At 39.5% G+C, this 11,975-nt stretch overlaps 1 protein-coding gene across 1 annotated transcript in view; it reads right to left on the minus strand.

Annotated features, from left to right (window-relative positions):
• The window catches only part of LOC105514473 (chromosome unknown open reading frame, human C3orf70), a 93,568-nt gene extending 81,599 nt beyond the window's left edge, over positions 1–11,969 (minus strand). The window contains exon 1 of the mRNA XM_011945855.1: positions 11,690–11,969. Within this exon, the coding sequence (XP_011801245.1) occupies positions 11,690–11,885 (196 nt within the window). The 5' untranslated portion in view covers positions 11,886–11,969. The remainder of the gene's footprint in view (positions 1–11,689) is intronic.
• Positions 11,970–11,975: the final 6 nt, after the last annotated feature.

An 11,975-nucleotide genomic window follows, 5' to 3' on the forward strand; every position in this document is an offset into this window, starting at 1 on the left:
GCAGCACACCAACATGGCACAAGTATACATATGTAACAAACCTGCACGTTATGCACATGTACCCTAGAACTTAAAGTATAATAAAAATAAACAAATTAAAAAGAAAGAAAGAAAGAAAAAGACCCCAGAAAGTGCACTATCCCTCTTTTCATCAAGTGAGGATATGATGAGAAATCAGCAATCTAGAACCCAGAAGACAACCCTTGTCAGAACCCAACGATGCTGGCACCCTTATCTCAGTCTTCCAGCATCTAGAACTGCGAGAAATAAACTTTTGTTGTTTATAAGCCACCCAGTCTCTGGTAGTTTGTTATAGCAGCCTGGACTCACTAAGACAAAAGCTATCAGAATGCCTAAAACAAAGACAGTGACAACACCAAATGCTAGTGAGCATACGGTGAAGCTAGGCCAGTTATACATTGCTAATGGGAATGTAAAATGGAATAGACCCTCTGGAAAACAGTGTGGCATGGCAGTTTCTTAAAAAAAAAAAAAAAAAAAACGAAAAAATGTAACTACCATACAGCCTAGCAATTGCATTCTTGAACATTTATACCAGAGAAATGAAGACTATGTTCAACTAGAAAACTGTACATAAATGTTTATAGCAGATTTATTTATAATAACTAAACACTGAAAACAACTTAGATGTCCTTCAATAGGTGAAAAGTTAAACTGTGGCACATATATACCATGGAATACTACTCAGCAATAAAAAGGAACAAACCACTGATATATCCAACAACCTGATGGATCTCCAGAGAGTTATGTTGAATTTAAAAAGCCAATCCAAAAGGTTACGTACTCTATGTTTCCACTTATATAACATTCTGAGAATAAAATTATAGAAACGAAGAATAGGTTAGTGAATATTATGATATATTAGAAACCAGGGTTTTACTGACAAGGGAAGTACAAGTATGCAGTGGGGAAATGCAAAGGATACACACACACAAATTTCCTAAATTTGTCCACTGAAAAGTCCTAAATGCAATAATCTCTTAATAAAAATAAGCAGATCAAAATCCAGATAATGGTTTCCATACCATTTCTCATGAAAAGGAACTCGGGTTCCTTGGAAAAATTTCTGATCTGGGGCAGGGAAATTATTAGGTAAGCCTGGGACATCTTGTGCCAGAAAACTGGGAAATGCTCAAAAAAGAGTTGAGATACATTAAAAAGACACAGAAGCCGGCTTGCAGGCATTCTCACTGGCCAAATTTAAAGACAATTTGAACATTAAAAAGAATTATAATACCTGATTAAAACATATTGAAAAAAATAATCAATTTGGCTGGGCACAGTGGCTCACACCTGTAATCCCAGCACTTTGGGAGGCCAAGGCAGGCATCGCTTGAGCTCACAAGTTTGAGCCCAGCCTGGACAACAGTGAAATCCCCTCTCTACAAAAATAAAATAAGCCAGGCATGGTGGCATGCTTCTGTGGCCCCAGCTACTTGGAGGCTGAGGTGGAAGGACTGCTTGACCCTGGGAAGCAGAGGCTACAATGAGGCGAGATCACGCACTGCACTCTAGCCTGGGTGACACAGCGAAACCCTGCTTAAAAACAAAGAATTTGTCTATAGTAACAGGAGAAAGATGGGGTACAGTTAGAGAACCTCTTCATTATAAAAGACGTCATCAAATGATAGAAGGAATGACAAAATGTGATCATCACTGTTTTGCAACCACCAACATAATAAGTGATGTATGTGAGGATCTTCCGCCAATACTCAAATCACTGGGTTAAAGTTTGTTAGGGAACAGACTATTCACCCAGCATCAAAGTATCACCCCACAGATTACTTATTAAAAACAAAAGGAAAAAAAGCAAAAGGCATCTTTATAATGGAAAGATGTGGCAGTTACCCCTTTAGCCTTGGTAGAACAAGACACATGATATGTTTTCTTTTTTTTTTTTTTTCTGAGACTGAGTCTCGCTCTGGAGTTGCCCAGGCTGGAGTGCAGTGGCCGGATCTCAGCTCACTGCAAGCTCCGCCTCCCGGGTTTACACCATTCTTCTGCCTCAGCCTCCCGAGTAGCTGGGACTACAGGCGCCCACCACCTCGCCCGGCTAGTTTTTTATATTTTTTAGTAGAGACGGGGTTTCACCGTGTTAGCCAGGATGGTCTCCATCTCCTGACCTCGTGATCCACCCGTCTCGGCCTCCCAAAGTGCTGGGATTACAGGCTTGAGCCACCGCGCCCGGCCTATGATATGTTTTCTCATGTGATGCTGTGAGAAGGGCACGGTATCACCCACGTAATAACGTGACAAAAAGTGTTTAACCTAAATCTAATCATGATGAAACAATTGGGCAAATTCAGAATACAGGACATTCTACGAACAGTTAACTTGGACTCTTCAAAAAATTCAAGTCATCAAAAAAAAGTGATTGGTTCAGAGTGATTAAGAGAGGCTAAAGTTACCTAACAATGAAATGCAATATATGAATCTTCATTGAACCCTGGATTTTTTAAAGTCATTTTCTTTACAATTAAGAAAACTATGGTAGACTGAATTACTGTTAATTATCTTAGGTATGAGTATAGTATTATGGTTACACAGAAAAATGTCCTCATTCTTAAGACAGGCAGACTGATATATTTCTCTTTCTTTGGCATACTGATATATTTTCGTATGAAGTGTCATGATGTCTGCAACTTTCTTCTACACGTATTGGGGGGAAAAGTGAGAGAGGAAGAGGGTGTGTAGTTAGAAAAAGGGAAAGATAAAGTAAATGAGTCCAACAGATGGAATTTTGCATGAAATACCAAATTGTTATATTCTTAGTGCTTTTATTTCACTAAACATCTATTAAAATGAGATAGAGATACACAGAAGTACATCTGTATTACACCAAAACATCCAGTTTTAAATGGACAAATAAGCACTAGTGAGGTTAAAGAATTTGTCCTACTTGGGAAGGCATTGTACAGATACAGCTGGGGGAGGGAGGTGTTGGTATTATACATTGTTGACACTCCAGATATTACACATTATTGGCAGTATGCTTACAAAATACTCTTAAAATATCAGAAAATTCAAGAATAAGAGAAAAGCAAAGGAAAAATCCTGTGATTGTGAGTAAAATAACTTGCAAAGACTGCAATTAAGTTTACAGGACCAGCATTCTAGCAACCAAGACTCCTCTATTAACTAGCACTCTTGCCATTTTTCAGTACACACTGATGAGACTTCTAAAGCATCAAAGTTGAATATGTTCAGTTTCACTTTAACATAGGATAAGCTTTATAATATTTGAATCCTTTGAAACTTGTTAACCCATGTTTGATACATATGCTAGCTCTCTATTATTTGGTATATTTGATTAACCAGAGCTATCCATTGCTTAACAATGGAGGAAAACAGGATGAAGCTGGGGAGTAAGAAATGGAGCAAAACATAAGATTTCATGATTTTAAAAAAAAAGCAATCATCACATAGGAACTATTACTTTCCATAATGAGAGCAATAAAAAAAATTCTAAGTGTAATATTCACAACATGTATTTTTATTCTTTGTTGTTTTTCAGTGTTTAATTAAACAAATCAGTAGGGACACAGAGGAGATTCCGAATTAACGAGGACATCTGAGGAAGGGGGAACCAACTGTGGACTTTGACAAACACAACACCATGCAGCTGATTCTATTATCCCCATATTAACTATGAGAAAACTGAAAAACAGGTTGAGTAACTTCCCCAAACCACATAACTATTAAGTAGGCAGAGCCCATTCAAACGTTAAGTCTGACTCCAGTGCCTACCATCAGGGCATCTACAATACGTAGTATTTCCACTGCTTTTTGCTTTTTTTGGAGGAGGGGCTGATCCTTTCCTTTACTGAATACTTGCACTAAGTACTTTGCTTGCAATATATAGTTTATTTATTTATTTATTTTTGAGACACAGTCTCAATCTGCTGCCCAGGCTGGAGTGCAGTGGCGAAATCTCAACTCACTGCAACCTCCACCTCCCAGGTTCAAGCAATTCTTGTGCCTCAGCCTCCCAAGTACCTGGGATTACAGGCATGTACCACCACGCCCAGCTAATTTTTGTATTTTCAATAGAGACGAGGTTTTGCCATGTTGGCCAGGCTGGTCTTGAACTCCTGACCTCAGGTGATCCACCTGCCTCGGCCTCCCAAACTGCTGGGATTACAGGCATGAGCCACCACACCAGGCCACAATACGTCATTTAATCTTCACAACTCTGTGAGGTAGGATTTCTTTAAGAGATGGGGGTCTCGCGATGTTGCTCCTGGGCCAAAGTGGTCCCGAGTAACTGGCATTACAGGCACCCACCACCGTGCTTGGATGAAACAGAATTGTCATTCCTATTTTTCAGAAGAGTACACAGAAGCTGCAGGAGGTTCAGTAATCTACCCAGTCACCCTGCAAACAGTAAGACTCACAGTTCAAATGCAGATGTTCTTTGTTGGACTATACTCTGCCTTTCACATTCTATGTATATATGATTCCTTATTTTTTTTAAGAAAACAAATCTTCTACCAGACAACTTTTGGTTGCCAAAGGCATGTGTTCCTATATTGATTTGGAATTAATAACACAATTTCCCTGGAAACATTCTTTCCTGTAATTAATGAGATCTATAACATGAGAGAACAAATTCGGATGAAGTGAGGATTTTGTAATGTGGGAAATTATAGAAAGGCCCTCAAAAGCCATGTGGTTTAAATCTCTAAGTTCAACAGGCCTGGAAGCCAGTAATAATTAATGGTATGTATGCAAATCTAAAAACGGCTTGTGCCAGTCAGAGATTAGTTGAGGATATGACATGACTGAAGCTTCATATCATACAAATAATAAAAACTGCCTAGTCTTTTTTGCCTCTTTATATTTTTTAATTTTATTTTATTCAAAAACATTATTAAATGTTTTCTAAAGCATGGTTTTATGGAGTTCACAACCATTCCAAAAATATTCATACTGCATATAATTGCCCTTCTCTTAAAATCAGAAAGCATTCTCAACATGCTAGTTCCAAAAGGAATTTAAAACAGCTGAAATCATCCTCACTATACCTTCAGTGGAACCGAGAAACCGACAGCCCTGGTTGCCAGCTGGTCTGTAAGATTTTGATATACATTTGCCACAGGCAGCTGGGGGTACTACACGTAACCTTGGGCAAATTTCCTAATCTTAAAAATGAGGATAGTAACAGTACCTATTTCACAAGACTGTTGTGACGTTTAAATGAGCAAGTACATGCAAAAAGATTACAAAAAGTTATGTGCCTGTACATAGCCATGATGTATGTTGTTATTGCTGAAGTTTATGTGCATCCATCATTGAAGCACCAGTTACATAGAAAGACACTTATCAGCATTCTCTATCTCTAGAAGAACCTATCAGCTTTCTCTTAACCTGGAAGAACCTATCAGCTTTCTCTATCTCTGGAAGAACCTATCAGCGTTCTCTATCTCTGGAGGAACCTATCAGCTTTCTCTTATCTCTGGAAGAACCCATCAGCTTTCTCTGTCTGTGGAGGAACCTATCAGCGTTCTCTACCTCTGGAAGCACTTTGAGGAAACTCACTCAGAACTTCACCTCACACCTCTCCTCTTAAAATCTGTATCCTCTTCCTTCAACCACTAGGCAAAGTTAGAACCCTCATTTTTAGAAAAAAACTTTAGTTGACTTTTCCAACCAAATTACCATTCCTTATTTTGTGTTGTTGTTGCTAGTTTTCATTCGTCAAACTTCTTAAACACATTTTTTGTAGCTATTGTTATTGATATGAATCAGAAGTCCTTTAGGAAAACCAGCTGGCATTTTCCCATGGAAGTCAGAACCTGATTTTGTGAGTTTTCCTAGAGTTGTACAAGTAGGAAAACAGAACAAAGAGAATAACACAAAACCACAATGCTAATTTACTGACGAAAAAAGTATATCTGCCCCAAGGTCCTGACAGTTGAACCCTCTAATCAACTCCTCCTCTCCCTACAGAAAATCTATAAATAGGAAGCCAAATGTATAACCAAACATTTGCTGGGACAGCGCAGCCATAAGGACCAGAGATATTAAACTCTCTAGGCAGCATACCACCTTCTCTCAACAGTCTTGAAAAGCAGTCCCAAATTCTGCCTCTCCAACTCCCATTTTTCTCTATTTCTATGCTGCCCATCTACCTTTTGCTGTGACAATCTTCCTTTAGATATGCTAATATCATCTATTAGACTACATCAAGTCCCACTCTTCCTGCTTTCAATCTGAAACAGAATCTTTTAAGATGTCCTCTACAGAAAACTGAGCTTATCTATTATGTGATTTTCTTAAGCCAACTCAGTTTTGCTGGTAGCACCTACATCATACCACATCCACCCACTCAGCCCCACCTGTCACCTTCTAATCACTTTCTCTTCCTTAACCCTTAACTTGAATGTCATTTCCTATCACATACAGTGACCTCTTTACAGTTCTCATTCTTCTAGATTTAACTATTGCAACTGATACAACTTGCCACCCGTTTCTTAAAAACTTTCCCCATCATTGGCTTTAATGGAACTGAGCTCTGTTGGTTCTGCTCACTAATTTTAAATTGCTCTACAGTGCAATGATGGTTAAGAGTCCAGGTATAGAACCAAACAGACCTAGATCTGAATCCAGGCTCCCCTCCTTACTGTGTGCTCATGGAAAAGCTCTAAGCCTTTTTCCTCAACTGTGAAATAGACATAATTACATAATTGGCTATTAAGTGCTCAGCATAATAAGCTTATTCTGGCACAAAGTAATCACTCAGTAAATATTAACAATTATCTCTGTGTCCTAATTCTTAGCTCCTAACACTCTGTTCTCTTTTGCCTTGAGAGCCTCCAACAGCTTTGACTAATGCTTCAATTAAGTATATTCCTGAAGTCACTGTTGCAAGACTAAACCTTTCACCCTCTTCTCCATAATAATGAAAATCACTTTTGTGTATTTTACCAATATCTAATAATTAGCCTGCTGAAAACTGGTTTCGTCTTCATACTCTTTCTTAAAATGTTAATTTCCCTTGGCTTCTGCAATACCGTATTTTCCAGATTTTTCTTTTCTAGCCATCTCTTCTTAGACTCCTCTGCCAGCTTATCCTCTTGTACCCAGACTCTGATGTCCTAAAAGAAAATACTCTGGTGTTGTAAAGGGAAAGTTTAATGGTTTTCTTTACTTCTCATGCTACAGTCTCTACCATGGTGCTCATGCTTCATCACGGCTACAACTGCAACCTATAAGTAAGTAAATTACTTCCATATTATTTCCAGCCCGGACCTCTCCCCTGCGTTCTACATCCCTATATCTAACTGCCTACTGACATCACCATGTGAGGACAAAGGCAGCTTAAATTCAACAGATCCAAAACTAGATTCATGACCTTCTTCCAAATCCTAGTTACCCAGTATTTTATTGTTGTTAGTGAATGGCACCTCCATCCACAACTGCATAAAGCAGAATTCTAGAAGTTAACCGTAATAATCTTCCCCTCCCTTCCCAACCAAATTTAATCAGCTCTATAGATTTCACCTCAAATATCTCTCAAACACACTGACTTATCTCCACCTCCACCAATCTAATTTCTTATTTTTTCTAAGTATTCTAAGTAGCCACAAAATTCTACTTTACAATACCTACATATGATTTCTTTCCCATCCCTCTTCTCTAGCCAAGCCATGTATTTTTTTCTCCCTTAAAACGCCTCTTGAAAACCTTCACTCGTTAATTCAAGCCAATATCACTCCGTACTGGGAAAAATTAAGTTACACATTCACATTCATGGTTAATTCGGCTTAATAATCTATTTTTGACAGTGATACCAACAGAACACATGATGCTTTCCTCCCAGACAACATCCTCAAAAATGCAGCATTACCCAAATACACTAGTCATTTCCTTTGATAATGCATCGAGCACTGAATCTGTGAATGTATACGTGCTTTATGTCTTTTATGGACATATATATATTTTTAAGCTTTTTCTATTTTGTAAGTCTATACATTTCACAAGATTAAAATCAACCACATAAAACTGAACTTCCTTGTTTTGAATCTACCTTTTTCAAGCATCGGGATAATCCTCTCATTTTAGTATTCTCAGATTTGGCAAACAAACTGACAGTTTTCTCACTTCTATCATTTGTGATTTTAAAAGATTTACAAAAATAAATACAGTATGAACTGGGCATGGTGGCTCATGCCTGTAATCCCAGCACTTTGGGAAGCTGAGGTGAGCGGATCACCTGAGATCAGGAGTTTGAGACCAGCCTGGCCAATATGGTGAAACCTCGCCTCTACTAAAAATACAAAATTAGCCAGGCATGGTGGTGCATGCCTGTAATTCCAGCTACTTGGGAGGCTGAGGCAGGAGAATCGCTTAAACCCGGGAGGTGGAGGTTGCAGTGAGCAAAGATTGCACCACTATACTCCAGCCTGGGCAACAAGAGCAAGACTCTGTCTCAAAAAAAAACAAAAAAAAAAGTGAATACAGTATGATTGTGTCCTTCGACTCTGCATATAAGGTCCATAATGGTCCATATTGGGTCCACTATGGTCCAGCTGTATTCATATTTGTATTCTGAGTTTCCAAAATAATGTCTCATAAAGAGAAGTGCTCAATGTATGTTCAACAGAATTAAAGGAATTCTGCTTAGGACTGATACTGTAAACTCCATGAATACCAAAAAAGAAAGGAGAACTTTTCAAATATGTTAACTCTGCTTATTTGGGGCTAGAAAAGGTAGAATTAATGCCCAGTATAACTTAGGAGACTGTAACAGAGCACCAGCTGCTTTAAATGAAGTCAAGCTTTTAGTGAATGGGATCACTGAACTGCTGCCAGTGGAGGAAGTGTGGAGAACCGGAGGATTGCCAAAGACTGGAAAAGAACAAATAACTGTAGTCCTGCTTTTTTAAAAGACAGAAACAACTGCCAACGACAGTCCAGTATACTTGACGTCAATCCTTTTCTAAATTCAGATTATTTATTTTAAAACAGTTTCTAACCATTTAGAAAAGAAAATGGTGACCATTTGGGGAATCAACCTGAGTTTTACCAGATTAATCTAATTTCTTGTTTTTTTTTTTTTTTAAAAAAAGAGTGTATGTACAGATAGGTCACAGATCAAAAAGAGGCAGTAAAAACAGTGTGTTGGCAGGATTTTAACAAGGTATTTGACCAGGTTTTCATTACACCCATATACAAGATAAATATAAGATGGATAACAGTGCAACTAGGAGGCTAGGTAATTGTTTGACCAGTCGTAACTAACAAGTGCTCATTAATGAATTGCTATCAACCTGAAGGGCGGTTCTACCCACAAGCTTCAGGACTCTATCTCTTGCTTTCTCTTGTTCAACAATGTTATCAATAACTTTAATGAAGATGTACTGTACTACTGTTGGTATGCAGTATGGGGATGACATGAACCTAGGAGAAACAGCTTATAAATATATTAAGAAAGAGCCAGGATCTAAAAACACACACACAAAAAAGTAGGCTAATTCTAATGAAATGAAATTTAATAGGAAAAGATATCTAAGGGATCAGTATCTGTGTCCAGATATATATATATATATGTAACTGTGAGATGGGCAAACAGTGGCTTGTCACGTATGTTACAAAAAAAAAAAGCTCAATGGCTTTGATGGCAAGCTTAGTTCAATCTGACAGCAGCAAGCTCAGTATGTGATGAAGATATCAGAAAAGCTAATGTGATGCTAGCTGCAGCAGTAGTAGTATCTCGAACATGGGAGGTAGTGGTCTTGTTCAACTCTAGACTGATCAGACCACAACTGGAATATTGTCTACCTTTATAGGGGCCACAGTCTTCAAAGGATCAAAACCACCTTGGCACATGTTCAGAAGAGAACAACCAAGATGCTCAGGAGCCTGGATACTAGTCCATAAAAGGAAAGGCAGAAGGGACTGGAAATTTATAAATAGGACAAAGCAATGCCTTAAAAGAAAGATGATCACTAGCTTCATTCAGTCATTCAATGAACATTATTGTTAAACCTATTTCAGGAAAGACATTGTGAGAATGGCCAGGGATACAGAGCGAAGACAGTCCATATGCGCAAGAAATTCGTATGTATATTCAGCTATGTATATGTGAAGAGTTGAAACAGCCATGATCTAAAAAAGGATTCGATTGTTCTATATGATTTCATAAGGCAGAAATAGGAGCAGAAGAAAGAAGTTAGAAAGTAACTGATTTCAGCTCCATATAAGGAAGAGTATTTTAAGAGTCAAGGCTAATGAAGGGAGAAGCTGTCTGTGAAGACTGCCAGGTTCCCATCAGTAACGATGTACTTAGAGAAGACACTGTCAAAATAAGACAGATAGTAATCTGGACTATCTTGAATATTCCTCACATTTTACACAACGATTCTATACTTTCCCATGAAATGAATGAATGTCCAGATTCTACTTGTGCACCTCAGTATCCCAGGTTTCCTAGAGTTGCTACTTCCAACTTGGTACCCTGTCCCACCGTGAAGCAATGCTTTATATTAACAAAGAGAACAGATCTGAGCACAATGGGAATAATGAGAAATAGGAAGAAACTGGCCCACCAGCAAATGGAACACCAAAAATCAATACTGTTCTATGTGCCTGGAATTTGTAAAGAAAATGATCCTCTATCCTTGAATTCATGAATTCGATTTAAAATATCCATTTATGTTCGATTAATGTAAATAAGGATTTGTTATGTACTGCATCCCTGGTTGTCAGCTGTTTTTTTCTCCTCAACAAAGAAAAATTCATTTTAACTTAAGATCACTTGGAAAATGTCCTAAATAAGCACTCCAAAGCCCTCTATTATAAATGTATGTGGAAACTAACTTTAGAATATATTTCTTAAAAGGAATGATCCATCGGATATAGTCCAAATACTATTAGCTAACCAAATTGTGAAATTCTAATTAAATGGCTACTTAAGTTTAATCTATTTAAAAATCACAGGCAGGAGGATAAACACAGAGAAAGGGTTTAGACCATTTGGTTCTGGCTTTTATAAATTGGTTTAAGATTATTAAGCTTACTTTCGCTCTTTTTAGTTTATAATTTTGTAAGTCTCATTTATTGGCTTTAAATTCTACATCTGGGTATTTAAGGAGCTCGACCTTCCAAACTGTTAATATTAACTTCTTGGGAGCACTCCCTTCCACATTAGCGCTTTTTCTCAATTTGTGTACAATGAAGGGGGAACAATTGGATTTCCAAGGGCTCTTTCTTTTAAATAGCAGCCCAGGAAGACAAAAGTGAGAAAGAAAAAGAGGAGCATCTTTAACCAGCAGCCTTGAAAAAAGGCATCTCCTACGGCTGTCACCAACTCTGCTGGCTCTCTCCCATTTCTCAAAACACTGCCTGGACGCGTTGGTCAAAAAAAGAAAAATAAAAAAACAGATTCCCGCTTCCCTGGGACAGGGAGCTCCCTTTTGTAGAAGTAGCTAAAGAAAGGAGGCGCCCCACGGGATTTCATCTCATCGCCAAGGCAGCGCCAACCCGAGCCGTCCGGCGCGAGGAAAGCTCCGGCGGGCCCAGAGCCCAGGGTGGCCCCAGCCTGCGGCAGAGCAACCCCGGCCGAGCCCGGAGCTCCGCGGCCACAGAGTCCAGGCAGCGACCTCGGACGGCCCGGCGGGCGTCCCCCGAACCGCGGCGGAAGGCGGGAAGACGCGGCTCGACTTACAGTGACACCATCCTAGGTGACAGCACCAGTGCAGCTTGAAGCACTTGCCATGGCTGTGCGTGGCACAGATGGACAGCCCGTCGCACGGCTGGAAGTCGGGTCTGCGGGCGGCACAACTCCGCGCCAAGGCCTGAGCCTCGTCTAGTTTCTCGCTCTTCCAACCCCGTTCGGGCGCCGGCGACGCAGCCGCACTCATTTCCTCTCCCTCCGCTCGGAGCCGACACCGGGAGCCCGAGAGAAGCGACGTCTGGGCGGGCAGGAAGCCGAGCCGGCTGCGGACGCGGGA

The sequence above is a fragment of the Colobus angolensis genome, unplaced genomic scaffold (genome assembly GCF_000951035.1).
Source record: "Colobus angolensis palliatus isolate OR3802 unplaced genomic scaffold, Cang.pa_1.0 Scaffold245, whole genome shotgun sequence".
NCBI lineage: Eukaryota > Metazoa > Chordata > Mammalia > Primates > Cercopithecidae > Colobus > Colobus angolensis.